General features: G+C 32.0%; 1 protein-coding gene across 1 annotated transcript in view; it reads left to right on the top strand.

Moving 5' to 3' along the window:
* The window catches only part of Smp_147240 (putative wd40 protein), a gene marked incomplete at its 3' end in the record, with an annotated part of 92,536 nt that extends 70,376 nt beyond the window's left edge, over nucleotides 1–22,160 (top strand). Inside the window, exons 19-26 of the mRNA XM_018796033.1 lie at nucleotides 2,469–2,687; nucleotides 5,742–6,200; nucleotides 7,483–7,658; nucleotides 14,142–14,316; nucleotides 15,114–15,171; nucleotides 18,785–18,915; nucleotides 20,728–21,282; nucleotides 22,155–22,160. Coding sequence (XP_018650286.1) covers nucleotides 2,469–2,687; nucleotides 5,742–6,200; nucleotides 7,483–7,658; nucleotides 14,142–14,316; nucleotides 15,114–15,171; nucleotides 18,785–18,915; nucleotides 20,728–21,282; nucleotides 22,155–22,160 — 1,779 coding nt within the window. The remainder of the gene's footprint in view (nucleotides 1–2,468; nucleotides 2,688–5,741; nucleotides 6,201–7,482; nucleotides 7,659–14,141; nucleotides 14,317–15,113; nucleotides 15,172–18,784; nucleotides 18,916–20,727; nucleotides 21,283–22,154) is intronic.
* Nucleotides 22,161–26,197: the final 4,037 nt, after the last annotated feature.

The following is a 26,197-nucleotide window of genomic DNA, read 5'->3' as shown; positions in this document are numbered from 1 at the left end:
GGCTATTAGCTTCCGCTCTCTCAGCTTTATGGAAATAGCCTGTTAAAGGCTGTAAACTTACAGCTATGTGGTAGCACCTGAATTGGAATGGGAAACTTACAATAAACTTGCATCATAATTTTTTCTTCCGAAATTCCCCCGAAATATAATGACAGAAGCAGCAAACGATATACCATACTTGATGACTTAAAGCTGAAACCCACATATGGAGTCGTGATTGTTCACATCTGAGAGGTTCAAAACTGGGATAAAGCATTTGTCGTATAGTGTTTATTCTCCATCTTTTTCCTCAGTTGATGTCAATTCGTTGTGAAAACTAACTTCTAATCGGTCGTTTCAAGTCAGTAAAATTCACTATATTTATAACCCAGAGAGTTTGGAAATCTCCTAGTTGTAGCCACTAATCAATTTTTTAACGGTGTTTTTTTCAAGTTATTCTTGAAGTTGACATTTTGGATGGATTAAAATTAGAAACTATCATTCTCTTGTAACTATTTTAAGGTTTTAAGTTCATATAAAATACATCATATGAGTGTATGATTGTAAACATTTACTTTTTAGCTTATAAATACATGTAATCAGTATTATTGTTGCTATTCTATATGGGAACAGTAGATTTAATTTCGATAAAAACGTCATCTAAACACGAGATTAGAGAGCTTATTTAGCTTTTGTCAACTTGCGAGAAATCCGTTTGCTAACTAAACGACCAGTTTACTGCCTAGTTGCTCTCTCTGTTCTGCTTTATGGCTGTGGAATATAGTCCTTAGAAATAGATATTCGTAGATTACTATTATCCGATCATAGATGTTTTCGAAGCGCTGTTTGTATTCTTTCGGGTCATCGAGTTAGCAATTCTGAGGTTAGACACAGTATTATATAAATATAGCTAGTCAATCGACGAGAAAGTGAATCTTTACCAACTGAAATGATAAGGACATATATCAAGTATACCCATTCAACGACTGCCTCCGAGCGCGGTGTTGGTTGGTGTAGAATTAGGTTGGGAGAAAGATACGGGTAACCAAACCAAGGCATAGCATCAGTCAATGAAGACATTGACCGTGTTGATAAGTGGAGACAACCTGGTTGGCGTCTGCGTGATTATCTTAATTAATGCTTAGAGACTTTAAATGACACGGCAGTTTCATCTTAGTGTGGGACTATTCAACGGTTCGCAGCCAGGACCCCGAACACAGGACTCGAACTCAATACCTTCAGCCTAGCGCACGCACTCCTAATCTTTAGAACACTGGGCCGGGATCCGACGGTGCTAATATTTAACTCTTATCAGTGTATGTTATTGTTGAATTCATTTAATTAGTATATTGTATATATATATATATATATATATATATATATATATATATATATATATATATATAGGCCTTTCATATTTTAATCTATTACCGTTTAACTTTTATCGATTCATTGAATATATATATCTTTAGCTGAGTCGTCGTGAATCAGTGACCATTACCCCAACCTCTTTGACACAGGTGATAAACATATCTTTATGTTTCTTTTGCTTTGTGTTGTCCATTTCAATCATGTGACATTTTATCGTTCTTCTTCTGCAGTTGGGTTTATGTAACCAAACCGAGATCTTTGTTACACATATTTGGATTGTTTGCTTATTTGTAGTTTTGTTACTAACTGAATGATTTGACCCATGTTGCATAGAAGTATATAGATTGTTTGTTTTCTGCATGTTTATTGAGATATTTCTTCACTGTTCCCACTTTTTGTTTCTGGTAATTTAACTGCATAAGAATAACAATAAGACTTACACTACGTTATTAATGCTTACGATTAAATGGTGCATGTACGTATGCAAACCAACTTCAACTATCATATTATTATCGTTGTTAGAAACCAAATTATTACCCTGTCTTTACAAAGCTCATTATGATTAGCAAATTATAAAAAATGCACTTACTATCACAGTTTCCTTCAATCCTTTTTAGTGTTCATCTACACATTACATTCAGCATGAAAAGCTCTGTTTTGCAAAAAAGTCTTTTTCATTCCGTGTTCGTTATTGATGATTATTGGAATGTTATAATTATTATCGTTGTTTGTTTTAATATACAATAAGTTCAATTAAATTTGTACTTGTATAAGCATCGGTTATTCATTTTGCCTCATTTTCAGCACAGACCATAACAAAGTGTAAATATATTGTTTGGTTAAGCAACATATTACTTACCCATAGTTTAGAAAGTTACTAATTATTTACAGGTTAATTTTATGATCATGTACTGTTTTTTTTTGTACAAGCTTTCTCTAGTTGTTGCTATACATCAATTTGTACATTAACTTGATTACGAATTACACATATGACAAAATTTTTTATATTTTTTAAATTCGTTTTTGTAAATCCTTATTGACTTAATTTTAAACTGTTTGTTTTTTTCTCTCAAATTTGGGTCTATCTATCTGTATAGTAGCTTCTTTTTATTATTTAGGTTTTGAATAGTGAATTTGACGTGAATGGATCAGATTCAGCTAGTCAAACCTCTGTAGGAAGTGGTCCAATATTGCCTGTATCGACTAGATGTTCTGGTTCCCATGAAACAATACCTAACTATGTTTATCCATTGTCATCATCAGTCACAGCAGCAAACAGAAAATCAAAATTTACTCGTGTTCGTGGCAAAACATCAACTGACGACATTTCTAAAAGAGTTAGTCGGTTTAATGACGTTATTATTTCACTGCATAATTATTTCTAGTCAATTTTTTTTAAAATGAAGGTCAATAAACAGTAGATTCCCACTAAATTTTGTGAGTCGTAGCTACTCTTGGTATTAGGAATCGGGTCGAGTTAGTAATATGTTCTTTTTGATTTTCTATACTGAAGCTTAACTTTTCAGAGGAATTCCTGAACCACATATGAACTTAGATTGTAGGTTTGTAGCTGGGTAAACATTCGACTTACTTTAATAATTTTGGTTATTGGACAGTTGGATAATATTTTCAATGCTCACATTCAAAGCCTAGTACTGGAGTATGAAGGTTTATGATACTATCCGATTACCCAAACTGAAGTAGTTCGGGCGGGTTTTGAACGTTGAACTTAGTGGTTAAAAATCGTACACCTGAATCATTAAACCACTCCTCTAAGAGCCTTATAAGGAGATATTTTGTGCTTGTAAAAATAATTTATCACTCGGTAACATTGTTTTGACGGATGGTTTTATTGAAAGTACTGACTAACGAATCTCTTATACGATGGTACTACCGCTATTTCATTCGATTGAGTATTTCAATAAACAACAATTCAGGCTCACACTGCTCTGTATTATTCTCTACTCCAATTTGCCTAAACGTTGAAATGATAAATTAACACTGAGGAAAATATGTGTTGTCGTTACATCTGATGACACAATAGAAAGTTTATCGGTATATTTTATCATGACTTTGACAATCATCTAACAGCAATAAAGTAACTAGAGAGCCAAATAAAGTTTTCTCATGTGACATACAAATTCCAACATGACTTATTTGACAGTTAAGTTTTACCAAGTGATTTTGGAGAAATTGTTAAGAAATAAATCCTTTTTCAACACAATCTAGTCTGTTTATTTGCTAAGAGGTTTCAAATTCTTTGTTATTGGCTATTAAAAATCATAATTATGATCCAGTATAGTTTGGATTCCTGGAGTACTTACAGTAGATTACAATAACCAACTTTCCTGATTTGAAAGTAATTTGTTTCACTCGTGAAATGGAATATTTTTGAAAGTGGTTATTAACATGGTAAATTTTAAATATTTGTATCACTTGATGTTATGACTTCTAATTAGATGTTGATGCAGTTTTTCAACAGAGTTTGATAGTTTCTAGCAGCGGAATCTACGACTTGCGTCCCATCCTGCTTGGAGCTCATCAGATGAATATGTCTGCACTTAGTGGTAATCGAGACTTTAACTCAGTATCCTTGACTCCAAGCACCTAACTCGTTATCTACTTAGCTATTGAGTCTAGATAACCAGTAGCTTGTGCAACAGACATGAATTTGTTACTCATTTCTGAGAATTTAAGTCTTCCTGTTGTTTATATTAAGGATTGTAATTGATCAATCATTTTAACATATATGCAATCTTAGCGGATTGCCTTGATACTATCATTAAGTCACAGTGATTGTTGAGCAGAGCTTTTTAGTGGCTCGGATTGATATCGATTACACCCATATGCCAAAAGAGACTAATCTGATACAATTCATAACACCAACAACTCTTAGAAATGACTCAAAAATTGATACATTTTGTTGTGAATTACTTTACCATCATACATACTTGTTTGATTGAATTATCAAGAATTATTTGATTATTTGAAGATTTTTATCATACATAAGAATGTAATGAAAAATCATAAGATATTTGTAATGGCCTAATAAGTAAAAATTTGAATTTGTCATGTTTCGTGACTTAGTGTAGGTTATATCTTCAGAGACTAAATAAATAGTCGAATTGAATTAACACCACAAAATACATAGTACAACCAAAAAAAGCTTAATCAAGTCTTTTCAACACAGAATTTTGTCTGTTTATTAGATTGTGCGGATTGTGACACATTTATTGGATAGTCTTGTGAAACTTTGACTTCAACCAAGAAACATTTAAACTACACAAAAAAGACCTAATAATCACATAGAACATAAGAGGCTCCAAATAAACCGTCCATAGTGGTACATATTTTTCTTTAGTAATCAATTAATTCATATGCAAAATATCAAAAAGCTTTTCCCAACTACAAAGAAAGGCGAGTCGCTGAAGCTTTTCGTTTATTGCTAAACTGTACTAAGCTCAATAAAAAATAGAAGACTTGGACTATTTATTCAAAGAACCATATTTACTTCTATTCACACCTCATACACAGACAAATTTAACCCTATTCTTTCATATTACAAATACCACATTTTTCACACCCACTACCATACATACAAGTATACAAGTATGTCTTACATAGGATCACCTTGACCGAGTAACATGGAATTGAGTTGATCAGGTTTATTGTGATTGTACTATGTGTTTTTCTTTGTTCTTTTGTACTATTTAAACTTGTGTTAATTTAATTCGATTATTTATTTATTCTATGAAGGAACGACTTACACTGAGTTATAAAATATTGAAAATTCACTTTACAACTCATTAGGATCTTACAAACACATCAGAATATTTCATTGATATTCAATTCAGTCATTTGAACTGGTCAAGTCAATCATTGGTATTGATATTCACACAACATTATTTACTTTAATATATATATATATATATCAAGTATATTTGGGATTAAAATATCATTTGAATGTTCCTTGATGGATTGATTTGGATTTCTCATTATTATAAGTAACTGTTTCAGATGATTAGGAAATTTCACAATTTTCTTCGTATTATAAACATGAACTAATGTTGATGATGACGATTTGTAGTCCAAATAGATGCTTTCAATGATTTTGAGTTACTCTATGCTGAATGATTTAAATTTTTTGTTCTGAATAATGTCACTAGTGAGTTGTACATTAAGTAATAGTAAGTTTACGGATTAATGTTTTTGAAATTAGGTTTGCTAACTTAGTGATTGTAACACAGAATCGTTGTATCATGGTTAATATTTATTGGACAATAATCATTGTATTTCCTCTACACTTATATTAATATCGCAAGAGTTATTTTTCAATTTTATTTTCTCAAGACTAGTTTCCTATTTTTATGCACATTTTATTTTACTAAAAGGATATATTAACACCAGTGTTTTGTGCTACCACTACTACTGTTGTATCATCATCTGTTTCACAATCGACAATCTCAACCAATAACCATAATCATACACTTCATTCACAAATGTCTCGATCAGAATACAACACTAGAGAATATTTTCATTTTCATCCGAATGATGAAATCAATTCTAACGAACAAATAACTCATGAAAGAAAAAACAATTGGTTTACGCGTGCTGTTTCCGCTCCGGACACACCTCGTTCTTGGAAAAAGGATGCTTATAGCGTAGATAATAAACGAAATATTGTAACAACAGGATTAACGACAACACCAGTGACATCAGCAACAACGACTACTACTATAAGAACACGGAAGATAATTGACAGTTCTGCCAAAAAACTTTATCCTACTCAAAGAACTGTGGAAGCATCTTCCATCAATCGAGTCTCTACGCAAAATAGACCTAAGGATTTGGTTAGTTTTTAAACGAATATTTGATTCCACGTGTAGTGATTCAGGATTGTTGTGTATATGATTAGTGTTTTTACTACTAATGTAAAATAGATACTAAAAACAGCAATAAAACTATATAAGGGCTGGATTTTCAGCAGGCGATCTTTAAGCAAACGTGGCTCATTTACTCAAAATAAACATCACTGTTTATTGGCGATATTTTTGTTTTCAGAAATGTCGAACTTAATTTGTAAGTAATAATAAATGAAGTATAATCCGTAAAGTCTCTTATATTCTTTTCAACTAGTAAATTGTAATTCTAAAAAATAAACGTAGAAAACAAATCGATTTTAATTTATCATAGAAATATTCGATTATGTTCTTATTAGTGTGGTATTACGTAACAGTCGAAAGGTTGAAGAAGTCAATGTTCATACACCAATAAATAACTGGCTCGGCCTAGTAAATATTTTCATAAAGGTGGAGACAATATTATGACAAGTATTGGCAACAACCAGTCGTATTCATTGTCGACAAAACCGGCTGTTAGTCATGTATGGTTAAATTCTAATAGCTTACTTCTTTTTGAAGTTTTTGCTGGTGTTGTCTAGGAAGATGAATAACGCTGTACGATTAAACCACTCAACTCAACTAATACATCTTCATCAACACCATCCTCCTAAGCTACTAATTTTCTCCACTATCTTAAGCATAACCATTTTTTCGCAAAAACATTTCCTAGTTGTTTCTTACGCTTGTTTGGTTCCTTCTGTCTGGCACTGTTTATTAAGTGTGGTGGGGTAGTATCACCATATCAATATCTATAATTAACCGAAAAATTTTGTAAAAACTAAAGTTTTATTCAATCAAAGTGTCTTTTCGATAGTACACTTTTTGCGGCCTTCATAAATCCCTCTGGCTGTACGTAAACCCACCAAATGTAATGTATATATATATATATTTTTTCGTTCTATTCTGGATTTAAAATCTGTATAAGGCGTAGTAAAAAAAATTTGGGAACAAGTGCTTGATGTTTAGTGTTGTCATTTTTCAAATATTATACTTCGACCAATATTATAACATCACTTGTGCTTATATAGAAAGTGTAGCTTTAAGCTGATGACATAAATCTCTACCTGATCATTGAGTTCTAGTTTCCCACAAGGTTGTTTACTCTATTTCAAATTAAAACGGTTTTATCAAACAATGTAAATAATGTTCCCATCAATTAGATCAATTGTAAAGTATTTGGAAATAGGTTAACTTTCTTCTTTCAATGTCTCTTTTTTTCATCTGTATTTAGGCTTTAGAACAGTTCACACCACCAACACATACCTATGAAGTTTGTGCTAATCGATTATTAATAAATGAGTCGATTGCTGGTGGAGATTGTCCGAACGCATTGCCATTATTTAACAGACCTAAAAATAAATCATCTCAACAACGGTCTTACTCGGCTACACAACTAATTCCCTCAAGGTATGAGATCATGTTTTTTTGTCAAGTAAAAATATTCTCAAAAAAAGTTAATACTCAGATTCACCATTCATAAGTATATTGAGTCTGCTTCAATCTGTTGGGTTTCACCTAACGGAAAATACAAAATCACATTCAACAACAAACGGGATCAGTAAAACATACCAGCTTTCAATATAACCATTTACACTCAATATCATTAGAATATATTCTACTAACATTGATGGTTGAATGAAATCAGCAGAAAGTATTGCATGTTCTGCGTTTTATTCTCGTTAGCGTTCAGTCTGCTAGGTTCTTGTCGAACCTTTAGAAAACTTGTTTCATCTATTGACAAATACACTTAACTCAATTGTAGTTAGTGACGTTGTTATCGATATAACTTTTTTGTGATTGACTTTTTGTACTGTTGAATCGATTTTACACCTGAGTAGTTTACGAATAGTCAATATTTAAACAAACTAGTATAGGACACTCACGTATGATTAACTAACTTAGCCGATACTATTCTAGTTTCAGATAAAAAGGAAGTGTAATCGAACCAATAGTGAAAAGAATGAGGTACATATTACAGAATCACTTTGATTTATCCCTTAAAAGTACTAGATGTATGATATTTACACTTTTTTGGAGCTTCATTCACACAGGTTTATATTTGGTACAGGCGACTGTGAATACTTTTTCTTAAATTCCCACTTTATTGATCAAAGTAGTTTTTTATTTGTTTCTTATATTTTATGTAATATTTTTTTCAAGAACTGGTTACTTTTGTACACTTTGAATTCATCTTGATCAACAACAAATGTGAATAAGTGAGATATCTTGACTAATCTGAATTTTCTCTTTATTGATATGACCGAATGACTTGTTTTGATAATAAAGAATAAATTAATCATCAGCACAGCGTGTCTGAGCTGCATAAATATCAGAAAACAACATCTGGTCTGTAATCGGGAAGGGTAGTTATTTAAAGTATAGTTCTATGTACATTTTTAACTAATCTAAATTATAATGAGTGAATCTCGTCAAATGATTTATGCTGATTGGTCCAATAACATCATAAATTACCTAATAGGATTATTCAGACCACGTAGTAGCATCAATCAAACTTTACTTGAATACATCTATTACATGTACAGACAACTGATGCTAAATAGATTTCAAACCTTTACTAAATTATGCTACTTTTCATTGTGGTTATTTCTAATTATCCAGAATTTTATAGTTTTTATTTTCTAACAAATTAAAGTTTCTTTTAATATTTGGAATTAACTACCTCTATTTTGTTTTGTTGAGCCAACAACTCAGTTTCCAACTTTCCTATTTTCTGTTTAGAAACATTACTTTTAGTTCTTTTCTTGTGTTCACACATTTTTGTTCTTTTTTTATAGTACCTTCGTTGGTTCTTTTCCTTTCATTACATCTCTCCTATTCTTTTTGTTTTTCTGCTACTGTATTTCATAATATTCAGCATCACCTTTTGTTGAGCGGTAATAACTTTTTTCTAGCGTAATTAGGTTTAACTGTTTCAAACATCATGCAGTGCATGGATATCTTCCTACAATGACCATTTTTTCGTGTATATGTATGGAAAGCAATAGTTTTTTTTACTTTGTTTATAATTCGATGATATTTATCATCTGAACTATATGACAATCAATTGTAATTGAAGGTTTTCCTAATTCACGAATGCATAATCATAACGATGGCTAAATATTACAAGTTAATGTTATACAACAAAAAGATGTAAGGAATCTGTGGTTTTTATTTTGATCTTTATCTTCATTCTTGATTATTCACTGTTTATTAATATAAGTCATCATTCAACATCGTCACCCATCTGTTTTAAATGTTTAATTTACTCAAATTATGAACCTGATGAATAAAGAATATTGGAAAACTAGGGAATACTGTTCAGCTAATCAGAGTACTTAGCAGTCTTTTCGCTTTGTTTTGGAATTCTGTAGCATTGTTTCACATAGTATCAAGCTTATAAATCTCAGGTGTTACTTTCAATGACCTGAATAGTCATAGCTATCAGTCGCACTTTTTATTTGGTGAATAAATATATCAAGATTTTGCGATTGTTACCCAGTTTTCTGGGACATTTATTAGTAAAATTATTAGTTAATTTATATAATGTTATCATTTGTAGTCAAGTTCTTCGTATATATATGGGAGGGGGTAGTGAGTACAATTTTAATTTAATTCGAATTTATCTGGTCAGTTGGTTGACTAATTCATGGCTCTTGTTAATTTAAGAATGATATTAAACTCTACTACCAAACAGGGTTTCATCATACTTTTGTTATTTTGTATCCTGCAACCTTAATATTGTCCTAACGGTTAGTCTAACTGTGAAAAGTTTGTTGTACAATACATTGGTGGAGGCAGTTTTGCTTTTCGCTTGTTAAAATCGGTCTCTTTGAAGTAAAAGATGTTTGATGATGATTTTCTGCTTTCCTTTGTCTTTTTCTTTAAAGGATTATTCATATTCGGTGACAACATTGTGTTTTCTAAACATTAGATATTTATTTGTTCATAATTTATAGTTCCGTTGATTAATCGATTAGAGTTTTCATTTTCTAATCAGTTTAAATGTACATAATAATATCTTATCATCAAAAACCTTATCATCACTAAATGTCTATCAGTTTAACTTTTCTAAGTTTTTTAAAGTTTAAAATGAAGAAACAGAAAAGGAAAGAGGCTTTCTGTCTACATCTTTCCTGAAAAAAAAAATCATTGAACTGATTTTTGTGGGTAGGCTATATAACTGTTTTCTTTGTTACTTATACAGACAGATATAGATATTATGTATCAGGAATCGGAAGTAAGATTCCTGTAGACAGAAGAGGAAAATGAAAAGTGGAAGAAAAACAGAAAACAACCAAAATGTCAACAGGAATGAAAGAACAATGGATTTTGTAAGAGACAATTTGAGAAAGATGAGTAAATGGTCTATTCACTGTGTTGTTCTCATATTTTAGAAATATGGTGTATGCTTTTTCATAATACAGTAAATTGGTCTACTCCAACCAAGTCTTCGTTCATTACATACCCACTCGGAAGCTAGGGATACTGATACTTTCAAAGATGAATTCTTTGACGTGTTGATGCCAGTTGAATAGTTGTCGTTGAAACTCACGGAGTATCGAAGTACTTTTGTTTCTTTATTTATTCACCACCTCCATTTTCACATATTTACGAATAACATGAAAAATGATCAAAGAAAAGTTGATTAAGTTTCAATATCCGAACTGATTAGATTTTCAATTACTAAATGATACCGTCACTTTCCCATTATATTGAATCAAATAATGCCTGTAAACATATCTCAAGATCTCAATTTTTCTTATCCTATATTATCCAAATATCTTGTAGAAATAAAGTCAAACTTCAAGAACGACGTCATGTTCGATCCCGTGCCAGTTGGTTTCCCGTTAGGTATATTCTGATACTGATTGTTGGAATTTGTGTTTGTGTGTTCATGCAGTAACCGCACATACATACATTAATATACCAATTTAACTAACCTTATTTTATTGTTATTATCAATGGATTGGTTCACTATTTTTGATTTGTTTATAACTGATTTTAATAATAATAATAATGGGGAGTGAGTTTGTCAGTTGTGTATTCATCAGTTTATAATTTATCTTTTGTAACTCATAACCATTGGAATACTAAAACAATTCTATTTTGGAAGTTCTAAAATATCATTAGATGTTTTTATCTTTGTGCTTTTGAATTATTGTGTTTTTTCCTTAATTATTCAATATACAGTATAAATCAAGAATATGACATGGCATCAGTTCATAGAGTCATTGCGAGTTAAGCTGATTCTTGTTGGTTCATCTGCACGATTATTGTTACCAATAGTTGAAGATGTTAAGTGACCTGGCCTAGGACAGATTGCATTGGCGCACACATATTCACTCTGTCTTGCTATAAATCTTGAGTTTTAAAACTATTCTATTCTTTTTATCCCATGAATTTATTCTTTCTTTTCAAATCAAATTATTTGTATCTAATCATTCCTACTACTGGTGATACTCTTCCTGCCTTTAACACTCTAGGACTTATTTCAAAGTTATTTCTTCTCTTGGTTCTGATATAGTTTGATAAAATGAACTGATGCAAATATTTATCAGATTCTACATTGCTTATAACTAACTGGCAAACTGATTGAGAATACGATTTCGTTATTTTAGAGTACCTATTGATTTATTGTGTAATTTTCTTCTCATTAAGTGAAAATACTATCGAAAACTAATCTAATCTCTGTTTTTATAGTTGAAATATGAGATTGTAGGACTTTGATTTTTCAATCCATGTAAAAATTAACACAATTAATGAATATCTGTACTTGTGGTAGTGATGGAAGGATTATTGATGCGTTTTTGCTTTTTGTTGAGTTAATGTTGTATACAGTAGTTGACGACTAATTAGCTTTAACTATTCTGATACATCTCTTTGACAGGATTGACCACTAATATCTAATTATATGGATGAGAATAATGAAATTTAACTGTTTTCTGACTTTGGCGTTTTCAGTGATGTTGCCTTCCCAAAATGGAAGGAGGGAAGCTAGCAAAGATTGACCCTGAAAAATAACATCCCATTTCACTACATAGATTTGCGATTCTGTTGGTAAAATGTAGACAGTACGGAGCCAATATATCTAAGACAATTTGCAAAAAGGACGTTTGTGACTACCCACATCAATCGGTCACAAGGCTTTGCGGTCGTTTAGATCAGAAAACCCTGTTTCCTTTTCAGATTTCTCCAGAAAAAATACCCTCATGCAGTGTGGACAATCGAGAAGTGACAATCACACGCACATACCAAAAAGTGTTGAAGTTCATCTTGTTCTCCACTCCATCTTTTGATCCCGGTTTCAGACTCTTATGGGATCATTTGTGCATGTTATTGAGGCGTCCAAAACTAGGGTTAACCAACTGCCTGATATCCTTTATCTTTTTCATCTGATGTTAGTTTATGAAGAAATCTAATTTGAAACTTAACATAAATTCCACAAATCAACTCAACTACCTGAATACAATTTTAGAATGAATAAACACTTCTTCCGATAATTAACAATTTTATCGTATGTGTATTAGCTCCATTCAAACTGTACTATTACAAACGTACATATGATTTTGTTGCATAATAGTTGTTTATATATACTTATGTATTAAATAATGACTTTAAAAAAGTGAATGATATATCAGAAGGCGTTTTGTGGAGATTTTAGTAATTTTATAGAGTTGAGATCATGAGTTAATTGAAGCTAGACCACCATGGAAAACCTGGAAACACTGGACGGCTGTTTCGTCCTATTGTGGAACTCCTCAATTGACTTATGATCTCAACTATATAAAATTACTAAAATCTCCACAAAACCCCGTTCTGATAATAATCATGTGTTCACTAGTGACTGGCTCCATGAGGTATTTCCTGGAGTTCTAGTGAGAAGCAGTAATCAGTGGAGTTCAACCAGGTCTGTTGGGAGATATCAACTCACTGATGACATTAGTGAATGGTTGCTCGATTTCGTAGATTGATTGAAGTTAGACATTAACACCGTTGGATGCCGGTCGGCCCAGTGGTCTAGAGGTTAAGTGCTCTGGCGCGAGACTAGTAGATCCTGGGTTCGAATCTCGCGAGTCGGTATCGTGGATGAACACTGCTGAGGAGTCCCACAATAGGACGAAACGGCCGTCCAGTGCTTCAGGGTTTTGCATGGTGGTCTAGCTTCAATTGACTCATGATCTCAACTCTATAGAGTTAGTTTGTCTTTTTTTCCACAACAATGGTGATAGAGGGAGACTATTTTTGTGTGTGTATGTGTGTGTACTATTCAACAGCAACCTGTTGATTTGTTATAGTAACAAACATTTCTTAGATAAATAGGAATCTTTATGATAACTTTCACATTTTTCTGTTGTTTGACTAAATTAAATCGACTGGGATTTTATCATTTGTCGGAAGTGATAATCAGTTAATGATGAACGATATCCTATTTTTTTATTCATCTCATTCTGGGTTACATAACCTAATCATTTCTCTTTCGTGTTCTCTCTCTTAGTATTTGTATACTACTATACTTCTAACCAATCTACCTTCATTTCTATTTTCAATGATGAGTCAATAAATGGAATTCATTAATTAACCATTGTCTCAGTGTTTTAATTTAATTTTTATTGTAATCTTTTCTGTTTTCATTTCTACAAGCTCAGTTTTTTAGTTAGGTGTTTCAGTTATTTGTGCTGAAAAATTAACAGATAAAGAGAAGTTAATATCGTTGAAACTTTACTTATTGCATTTCCCTTCCCCTTTTTTGTACTTTGAAAACTTTTCTGTTCATTTTTCACTTGTTTTTTTTTCATTTTTATTATAAAGATTAAGTCAAATTCATCACATAGTCTCTTGTCTTTTGTATAAATATAGATATTTTTCACATTTTTTCCTTCTAAATTACAGTTCTCCTACACAACATAATCCTCCTCCTTCTAAAATTGTTGATGATTCTGTTAGTCTATATTCAACAAATAGTTTACATCATTTTCTTGATGATACAAATGCAAATTGTGCTTTGAATTACAATTATGGTGATCGTTGTCAACAGCGTAATCAGTCGAAGGATTTACGTGCTTCTGTAGGTTTTTGTGTTACTTATTATTATTATTATCACAGATCAACGAGTTTTGATTAGTTATGTCCCTTATTTGTTTGGCTAAATAATGAGTTGAATACTGTTAGTGGTTGTCAAAATGATTTATTTGGATATGTTTATGTGATAACTGCGGGTCGCATGGCTAACAATGTCGTTGAATTTACTAACAATCTAAACATTTTGAACAGTTCACTGTAGAATAATTAGTGTTTTGATCTAGTTGTGATGCATAAAAGTGTAAAACAGAGTAAATGTGCTTGAATACTACGTATGGTTATGTAATTCCAATATTAATTCTTCTACAGTTAAATCAATTATTTCGAACCATTTGTCATATTCTGTTTCGGTTCAGGCAACAAAGTATTTCATATGTGGCTGTCTTAGTAAACATGATGTTAAACTAAGCACAAGAATACTTGTATTTGGCTACTATGTCTTATTGTTTTTTTTATTTTTAATACTGCACACTGGTTTTTGCCGTTTAATTTCAAACAATGAAATATTAAAAAGTAACATACCTCTTATATGTCTTTATTTTTTGTATTCAACTACTCTTAAGTAAGGACAATATTTGAGGGAAAGGAGTGTATACAATGTCGCTAGACCAAACTGGATTGGTTTGCGTACGGTTTCTTACTAGAACTTAACAACATTATATATTCATATTTGTGATACTTATTTTGTAGACGATCACATTATTCAATGGAAAAAGAATTTTTTTCAAAACGTTTCTAGTTCCTCCGTTGTTTTTTCTTTTTTAATATTCTTCACTAACCTAGGTGGATATAACTTCAAAGGCGTTATTGATGTCATCAAAATCATCATCAAGTTATCATGGTAAGTTTCTTTTTTTTCTTTTAAGCACTTTTTAAGAAAAATAAACACTGATTTGTTGTGTAGGTGTATGCAAATAAATAGATGCTGTGCATGCTTTTTTAATTGGTATATTAAATTCAAACACAAACGCCATCTTGAGATCGATTGGTCAAATTCTAACCTTTAATATAAGGTTTCATTCTAGACTAGAATTTTACAATACTAAATTATACAGAACTTCCTATACATTTATAAGTATAGGGCTGTGAAAATCAATGTTTCATTCAGGTCATGAAACGGCCTAAGTTAAACCACCTTTGACTACCTGGCGACACTGAAAGGCCATTTCGTTTTAGTATGGAACTACTAAGCATGACTCCTCACGCAAGTATCAAATCCAGTACCTTCCGTGTTAATGTCCAAATTCAACCGATCCAAAATATTGCGCATACATTTATAGTTCTGGCAATTACTACTTACTTATGCCTGTTACCCTCGTGGAGGAGCATAGGCCACCCACCAACATTCTCCATCCAACTCTGTCCTGGAAAACTCTTTCCAGTTGCTATTCATCCTTTTCATGTACGCTTCCAATTTCCGACGTAGTGCGTTCTTTGGTCTTTCTCTTGAGCATTCCATGTTAGCGCTTATCTTGTGATACAGTGTATTTCCTATCCACTTCCAACGTCTTTTTCTAATTTCTTCTTCATCTGGAAACTTGTTTGTTCTCTCTCACAGTAGGATGTTTCTGATGGTATCCGACCAATAGATATTGAGTATGTTGTGTAGATAGTTGTTTACAAATACTTGTACCTTTATGATGATGGTCGTAATAGTTCTTCAAGTTTCAGCTCCGTACAATAGAATTGTGTTGACGTTCGTATTGAAGATTCTCACTTTGATGTTGGTTGGCAGAAAGTTGTTTTTAGTTCCATATGTTTATCGACTGTAGGAATGCTGTCGTAGCTTTGCCAATCCTTACCATTTACATCTGCATTAGATCCTCATTGTTCATCGATGATGTTACCCAGATACGTAAATTTTCCATTTCTTCTAGAGTTTCTCCATCAACCGGTAATATGATAACCCTTGTACCATTTGGTACTACATAGCTTTAATAATATAAGGCACCACTCCATTCATGTAATTTGAACAAGATGGTTTCAAATGCTGTTGACTGTGTGTGGTGATATATCACTTCCAGGGTGTCTACATCGTAGAAGTACGGTTCTTCTTGAAGTGTGGAAAGGAAACTGGATTGATGGTAGTCTTGTGGGCTTGAGATGATATCCACAGTATTTAGGAGGTAGATGCTTGAGCCCAGTCGTTTGAAGCCTTTTTATACATAATTTCCAACTTTACTACCAGTTTCGGACATTTTTGTGGCAAAGTGAGGTTTTATTTTTAAGTTTGACCTTTCCTAACTCCTCTCTCCGTTGTGGCAAAAAAGTATTACTGGAGACGTTGATTGTTTTTAAAAAAATTTTTACTGCCACTACATCTGTACTCATCCGGCAGTATCACTTCTCTTTTAGACCTGACGTCTACTGTTTCTTTTGTTTAACCGTTCTCCAACAGAAATGCTTAGTTTGATAGATACATGTGTTTCAACCAACATAGCTCGATTGAGTTCTCACGATACACAATCCTGATAACCACATCAAGAAAACAACTGCGATTGGTTATATTTATATGTTGTATATTATGACATTATAGAGTATACTGATATTTATTGTTAAGCTACGCTACACACATTGACATTTTATCGATAACTTCTTTAAAAAGGTATTTCAGATGTCCCTGGTCTCGATTAGGTTTTTGTTTGTAAAGAATTTCTTAATAACTCAGATTAGCACACATTTTAATGCACGCTACATTCATCGTCTTATTAACATTATAATTCTCTCCGTTCTTGATAAATAGTATTGATTATTTGATGTTTCGTTTTTGGCTCTCAATTGTTATTGTAGATATTAGGCCACTGCATTAATCAATGTGACAAGACAGTTAAATTAATTGTTTTGTGCGTTTTTCGAATTTCTGACAGATGAATATATGCAATAGAGATTTAACTAAGACTGTATTTTGTACTCTTGTTTAAATATAACAAAATATTTTTCAGTCTTCATATTGCACAAATGTCTGTAGTCTGAAAGTACCAACCTGGATTAAGCGTGACATTCATGCTTTTCTTACCTCGGTTCTTACTGTTGCTTAGTGTCTTCAGGGTTTACACAGCATGTTTGTAACTCAAACCAGAGTATCTCATTAAAAAATATTATTATCGACTTTCTATGAGTGCATGCCCCGTAATTTCATTCCCTGCTTTTTTTCGTCTATTGCTTCATGTTACTTATTACGAACAATAAGTAGTTAGGTCTATGTTCAATCATTTCTGCGCTTGCAGATCGTCCTGTTTCAAAATGTTTTTTCCATTATCCTACTATTGCACTGTGTTAGTTCATTTTCCCACATATAATTCTTTTGTATTTCGATTGTCGTTCAATTTCGTTACACAGAAAACTTTTAGTTACTTTCAAATATCTACATAACTTTTTATTACGATCTGATTTGTTCAACTAACATATCATTGAAGAAAGGAGCACTGAGTGATCTGTCTTGAAATCTTAATTATTTCTTCAATTACATATGATGTAGCTATGTATTTTATCCTAATTCATGGAATATTCACTTAACTCAAAGACACATTTTCATTTTAGTGATGAAACGTTTTTAGCGCTGTAACAGATTATTTAAAATATGTAGACTCGTTATTTTCATTTTCTGTGACAACATTATTTATTTGAGTAATTTTCAATTTTTCACTCGTGACCTAATCGTTGCATAATGACAACGTAATTCAATAGAGTAAGCAAATTTCTTCAATTGTCCAATATTGCAACTAATTTCAAGTTTAACATAAATTGAAATTGTAGTTATACTAAAATATTTTTCACATTGATTTTTTTTAATATTCAATACCTACTAACTGTTAAAAATTTCCGAAATTTTCTATCAGTTCAGTTGCTACAACTATTTTTTCGTCTTTCATACAAGATTTATGGATCTCATTGTAGTTTCGTCTTTCGCTTCTTCAGAAGATAGACAACTTTAGTGTCTACGTTTGAGTTTTCTGGTTTCTAGCATCACAGTGACTGTAGACCTTTTATGTTAAAACATGTCTACACCCGGTTAACAACCATAACTATTCTGTTCAAATAAATTTAAAACATGCGTTAATTGTAATATTTGCACACTTAAAAGATAGAAGCATTCACCCACAGAAGACCGTAGAAGATGACCATACAATGTTGAGGATTAATTGAATTTGGTAGTTAACACTGTTGTATCCCAACTCACTGTTTTATAGGTTAAATGTTTGAGTGCTATACCGCGTTCAGGATGGTGGATATCCTTTTCTGAGAAGTCCCATAGTAGAGCAAAACTGTCGTTCAGTGCTTCCAGGTTTTCAGCGATGGTCTAACATTAATCGGTCCATGATTTCAATAAAAAAAGATAGCCCAAATTTTTTTTATCATATAACCTTTGCACCACTTATATATATATATATATATATATATATATATATATATATGTAAATTTTAGTCATTATTACTGCTTTTTTGCTATTCAGATTCGAAGAATCGTTTACTTGCTGTCAAAAAATATTCTTCGCAATATCTTACCAACGTGCAAGAGACAAATTCCAGAATGAACAGTGAATCTGTGCCCAGGAGCTCAACACATAATCTAAACTCAACTTTGGTAAATCACAATAGTTTTTTTCCACAATTATAAAAATATAAACAATAATAATCTTATTCATATCAATTAGTTTTTCGTAGTCAGCGGTTATAAAAATTTAAATAACTTCATCTATGTTTATTTATAATTAACAGTATAAGTATAGGTAAACTTAAGACTTCAAATGCTTCATGTCAACATTCTTCTAATACTACTTCTTACTGTTCTTTGCTCTGTTTGATTTTCCAACATTTTTGCTTTATACCCTGTTGATTTCCCATATCTCTTTTCTCTCCGGTTATGTTGATTCACAAAATGATGGCTTCGACTGATATATTTTTTCCAGGCTTTAAATTAGTTGCAACTATTTAGACCGTATCATGATGTAATGCAACAAACATGAAAATCACTGTAAATAGCATTTGCGTATTGATCATTATAAAAAACTAATTGTTGATCTGTCACCTCATAGTCGGATGTAGATATCCATTCATTCCGTGTTTTATGTATCAACCTAAAAGTGCTCAATATGATTTGATAATATTTTAAACTACAGTTTTTTCTTGTTTACTCATATATGTTCTCTGTTTGAAACTCATAAAAATGATTAAAAGATAACTTCCCTCGTTCCATCACTGAGGAATTATATAGAATCACAGAGCACTGGACAGCTGTTTTGTTTTTGTTTTAGACTACTTTTCAATAGTGTATCTTTTCAAACATATGCATAGTCGAATATCAAGTCTTTTGATCTCTTCAGTAGTGCGAATTAGGCAGTGGGTTGTAGTTTTTGTTATTTGGTTCCCCGAATTCAATTTACTTAGTCCTTAGTTTGCTAACTCATCCTCTACATGAAATTTGTTGACCTGTTTTTACCTGAATTAGATTAATTGTGTTGACCCATGATTTTAAGTGAGGAAAATGTATATACTACGTGGATTGGATTTCAAGTAATTACGTTTTTCTTCGTTTTTCATTTCTTGACCAATTCTTAAAAGTAATCTGTAGAGGATAAATTTTAGCATTCAATTTGTCTAAGTAGGCACATTTTTTATCGTAGTTGAAAGTGAACTAATGCCGATTAAATAGTCAACTTGTCATAATCTACATAGAGCCTGGGATACATACACGTCGGTCTAAGTTGGCATATCACATTAGCACGACAATATAAATAGGAAACAAATAGAAAAAACAATATATCAGAAATGATAGTGGGAAAGGCTAAACATATGATTCGAAAAGACAATGAAACGGTATCTGTATAAGAATACTGGAACTGAAAATCTAGAAAAATATAAACAGGGAATGCATCTGGGACATTGTGTCATTTGCCTTCACCAACCACTAATCGGGGTTATCGCGTAAGCCAGATTTACTTTATTCGATCAAGTGAAGTATTTATCCCTCATCACTTAACTCCATACAACTTAATTCATATATGTTGATCTTGTTCAAATCATTTTGTTATTAAAGTCGTTGTTGATTAGATTTGACTAGAACTTGTGTATAAAATATGTCCGTGCAGATCAATATATAATCAAATATTTCTTAGTATTATGTCTTGTGTATTCTATGTAAGTGTTCAGTCATTTCGAATTCCATATACTAGGAACGGTTTCTCACAGTTCTAGTGAAAAAGAACTTTGACACATCGATTATTATAGATTCATCCAGCTAACTGGTCCCATGTAAGATGACATGCACACCATGGATTTCACTGCGAGCTACGTATCAAATATATCAAAATTTGATATTTTTCTTCGTTACCTTTTTTAAAAAAGAAATTTGGTGGCAATATTGACTTTTTATCTTATGACTTTTTTAAAATTTTAGTCTCAGTTTCAATCAGAGGAATTGGATTCAAGTAGGTCAGCTGTCGAATCACTTCATGCCCTACGTGTAGCCTTGGATTTGGCTATTAGTCGATTAGCTAAATTATCTTGTTATAATCATAAAAGTGAAGAACACACAAATCTATGTCAAATTGTTACTGAACAACTTGAATGGAGATTTTCACGTTTACGCGCTATGCTTGGTCTATCACCAGTTTGTGTTGAAGCACCAGTGGCTCGTGTATTAATTGCAGATATTGTAGAACGCTTAATTCCAGAGTTAAAATCAGCTTCTTCAATGCTAGACAGTGCAGACGCTTTAAACAACAGTACTAATATTGACAATGTAGATATTGATAATCCAGATAATCAAGTAAACATTGAAAATAAATCACAATTCCAAAAAGCAATGAATTTGTCCGATACTTCTGGATATAAGATGGCCGAAATGAATGACAATTCAACTATCACCAATCATAAAACTGTGAATATTATTAATCGCGATGGTTATATTGACAATAATAATAATAAAGCGAGGGACGGGAAAATGAAGAACGTAACTCATTATAAAGAACATGATGATGATAATGCTGATGGTGACGACAATGATGATATTCATGAAACATTTATACAAGAAAATAAGACTCTCGAAACTATCTGAAAAAAAGTTACCATACTTCGGTCTTTCTGTACTTGTTTTTTTTCTGTTAATTTTGTATTTATTGTTTTTATTCGACGTTTTTTTTTTAATGAAATAACAACTCTATTTATGGTGTGTATATACTACTTATTTTTCATTTTATTATTGAATTCAATAAACTTTTCACCATTTGAATTTTTTCTAATTATCAAATATTGAACAAACGGAAACAAACACTTTTAGAAATATAATATAGCGGATACTACATATATGCATTTAGCGCCTTTTTTCAAAATCTTATTCAGCGTAATTTGTGAATAGTGAATATAAGCTGTTTTGGTATGTAAGTATAGTCTTACCTATAATATCGCGTTTCACTGGATAACTGTTGATTGGCCATACTACTACTACTGATAATATTAATGATAATAACAAAATCCACAATCCTTTTACCTATTCATTGACATGTTCATATATATATATATATATATATATATATATATATATGCACACAATGTTACGCTTACTATTTTCTCAACTTGTCGTCAAAAAAAGCCTTTAATTTTCTTCCTGTAATGCTCACTATGTTTATTCTTAGTTGTTTTTGGATGCATTTTATTGTGAATTGATAAAGTACATTATGTACACAGTTAACAAATAATCTTTATCTTTGCATGTTTACCAACTTACATCCGTCGGTTTAATCAACTAGACAAAATGTTAAATATACCCTGCCATTATTTCTGTTATGTATACATATATGTATATTTCTCTTATATTTTGTTTAGTTCTAAATGATTATTTTTATTTATTTATTATCTCTTTTTAAAGAGTTTTCTTTACCTAAACTTTCAACCGAACTGAATACTGTTGTGTATGTATATATTTAGTAACTTTTTTTTCAGTACACTACCGTTTCGTATTTGTATCTGTGTATATGTGTAAGTTGACTATATGTAATCGCATATACATATTGAAACCTCCTTCCACTGCTTACTCTATCCATTCTTCATTGTTTCTGATTTAATTACTTAATAATAACTATCTATTCATTGAAATTATTGGGGATTTATTTCTCAATGATAATTGATTTGTTTTTTTATTTATCAAAAAATTTGTAGCGAAAAAAAATTTACTAATGTATACGTATACGTTAGTAATTTTATAATTATACATTAAAAAGGAAAAAAAACATATTATAATAGGAGATATGTTTTATTTCGTGAAAATCATAGTAATGATAATAAATATATATGTATAGAAACAATTTCCTCTATTTGAATATTACTAAGTGTATAATCTTCGCCAACGTCCTGGATTTCTGATACGTCTTGTTGATTGAACGCTATATTCGGATCTTAAGCTAGTCTTGTACTCCCAAGCTAGAACTACACAGCAACTTGAACACGAGAGAAAAGGTACAAAATATGCGGGAAGCAATTTACTCCAAATGTTCATTTATGTACGGGAAATAAAGGGTTTTTATAGTATTTTAGAAATACTTGGGTTTACCTGAAAATTTTAGAATACTACTAAACATAGTGGCAGTGTAGTAATCAGCCAATCAGAACCTTTACATGTGATTTTTCATTTTCGCGATATTTCTAGTAAAACTTCTAATCAAACGCTTATTGGATAAAATGCTTTATAATGTTTCATGAGCTTGTCATGTCTATTGTGAGAAATTTTCAGGATCGCCCCAACAATTTCATCTAACACACATTATTATGATTATTGAAATGAACATTTTTGGAAAGAAATTGTCAGACAAATACATTTATTTATTTACCTGATTCATTTTATTTTCACAATTGAAATCAGGAATGGATCTAAGCTAAACCATCATTGAAAACTTTGAAGTACTGGACGGCAGTGCTCATCCACGACCTCGCACTCAAGACTCCAACATAAAATCTGGTACACCTGAGATAGTATTCGAAGCGATATACATTATTGAGTTCAGTTAGAGGTTAAAATAACTCAGTAACTGAGTACATGCTTCACTTACTGGATTTTAGGTTACAAGTAATAATTCAAATAGCTAGAATCAGAGATTCAGTTATTCAAAGTTTGGCATTTAGGCTATTAAAAGGTAGTCTCAATTTCTCATATGAAATTATGATTTCAACACTAGTTATTTAGTTGAAGATTAGATGATCTAGTTACAAAAGTACGTGAGTTTTGAACACCGATTTTGATTTGATCTAGGTCAGTTTAATTTTAAAGCCAAATGCAAAAAGCTGTGATCAATGAATGAGCTACCCTGAATTTAAATCAGTTGGCTAGTCAGTCTGTTCAAATCATCTTTATTGACTTGAATTTATTGTTTTTGCTCTGAGGAATTAAGTAGTACTGTTATATGGCTTATGGCCTGTTAATGTATCACGAGATAATATCGCCATTTAGAGACACGGACTTATGCGACCAAACCAATGACGCGTAAATCTGTATGAGCAGCCTAGATTTCTTATTGGTTCTTTGAGATAGTAGTTTCTCTCCTAAACCAGCCGGTTCAGTCCAGAACGCAAATTTCAGCCTCCCTTATGTGAATCATATATTTCAACAAACTAGACCTCATCGTGCCATAAAATAAAAAGTAACAATTTTACAAGATCAAGCCAAAAGTGGCTGTGATTGTGAAAAACTGTTGCTAATAAATTAGAAATATCTTAAGAATAGTAAATCGTATAATAATAATAGTCAATAGGTCAAATAAAAGAAATATGAATATACATAATATAGTTACTTAATGCTTATATAATAAGAATGTATAAAATAATAGTTCACAAACAGATCCTAGCGGTTACAACTCATTAATTCTTTGTCCGGATATAACAGTTTAGTTTTCACAATTTTCACTACATAAATTTAAGATATGTGAGTTTATATATTTGAAATGTTTGCAAATATATAAGTGAATGTAGCATATCAATGAAAAGACAAATTTAAGTAAGATAAATAATTTTATAACAATATAAAATTACACTAATCCAACTACATATAAATTGATTGACTGGTAGAAAAGTAAACTGAACAGATTTACAGAAAGTTGAAAAATAAACGTATTATATCATTACTTGTTTACTTGAACTTAATGAAATATAAAGTAGTGCTACATTTAAGTCAGAAGAGTATAAAGTTCATGGAGTTAGTTTTCGTCTGGTAACATATATGTGGTAGAATCCAAAAAAGCAGATTCTATTACTTATTTAACATTGGCCTGGTTCAAAGCGATAGTTGGCTCTACTACCCTATATACATCTAACGTGCATATTCCCCTTCCCTATGTTTCTTTAACTCGAATTTATCTGAATTAACTGCTTTTGTTTGTATATATGTTAGAGAACTCTAATTTGTACTGACCTCCTACTTAATACATTTCATATATTGCATACTCTTTGATCGAACATTTGATACAGCTATTTTACTGATGTTTGCTTGGTAAAATTTCGAAATATTAATCAACAGTGATTAGTCTTATTGAATAGATGGTGATGCATCGTGACATATGGACACAAAATGATTAGTGTTTTCAAATCAATTATTCGTATTACCTTAGTGATCTTCACATCCGGTATTGATTATGATTCCGGACTATGATTCTTTAACGGATTATTACTTAAGCCACTTTAGTCGTGTGAGATTTTGAACAGAATTCGTTCATTTTATCAGCCAGTTGTTTCATTAAATGGAAAACACTGACAGTGTTCTTTTCAGTTCATTAGTAATCTATTCTTAGCTCTCAAGAACTCGTTAAACCTACTGCTCACTATCGTATATCAATTATAAGCACGCATAAAATTACAGTAATACTTTGTGAGTGATGAAAGAAGTTTGTACAGATTTACTTAAGAATTTGTTCATAGAATGAAACCGTCGCTTTTATGCGAAAGGGTTAATCAAAAGCGAACATGAACTATTTACTAGCAGTTGAGACTGAATGTCTTCAAAGGTGAATAAAATCGAATGAAAGTAAACAGTACTAATCACTTCTTGTACTGGTCGTATCGAATTCTACGACGATTTTGTCCTGAGGCTAAATTTTTTATTTATTTAATCACATATATATTGGTACAAAGGGCACCGGATACATATGCGCCACACAAAATAATGAGAATGGGAGGAGAAGGAAGAAGATGCGTATATATAAAAGAAGGAAAAAAAGAAAATGAGAAGAGTAATGATGGGGGGAACTGAAATGTACAACCAGAAGAGGTCTCTCAGTTAGGAAAGTTATAGCCACTCTTTATGAAGAAAGTAGAAGGTTACAGCAGGATCGCCACTGGCTTCTATTCTGAGCCATATCTGATAACGTCTCTAGCCACTGTGTTGCACCATCTCTCGGACCCCAGCAAGGGAGTCGTGAAGGACCAACAGAAGCTAGCCCTGTGCAGCTTTCTTTCATGCCACGACACCATGTCATACACTGACCTCCTCTCCGCTTTTTCCAACCAATCCCAGAGTCGGCAAATAATGCACGACGTGGAAGTCTCTGGGACGACATTCGTAAAACATGTCCAAGCCACCGAAGTCGGTGTTTCAAGATGGTGACACCAATTGAATTATCGTCTCTGCGCCCGAACACACGATGCCGAACCTCTGCATTACTAACATGGTGTTGCCACTGTATGTCAGCAATCCTTCGGAGACAACGATGATCGAACACAGAGAGTCGTCTAACATCCTCAACTCGGAGAGGCCAGGTTTCACAAGCATAGAGCAAAACTGCTCTCACCGACGCGTTGTAGATCCGACCTTTTACAGCCAGACTAACATCACGAAGGCGCCAAAGATGGCCCAGATTGGCATAAGCCGCTCTGGCTTTCATTAT

The sequence above is a fragment of the Schistosoma mansoni genome, chromosome 2 (assembly GCF_000237925.1).
Source record: "Schistosoma mansoni strain Puerto Rico chromosome 2, complete genome".
Classification (NCBI taxonomy): Eukaryota; Metazoa; Platyhelminthes; class Trematoda; order Strigeidida; family Schistosomatidae; genus Schistosoma; species Schistosoma mansoni.
Note: the sequence above shows the minus strand (reverse complement) of the source record. Positions and strands in the feature narration are given on the sequence as shown.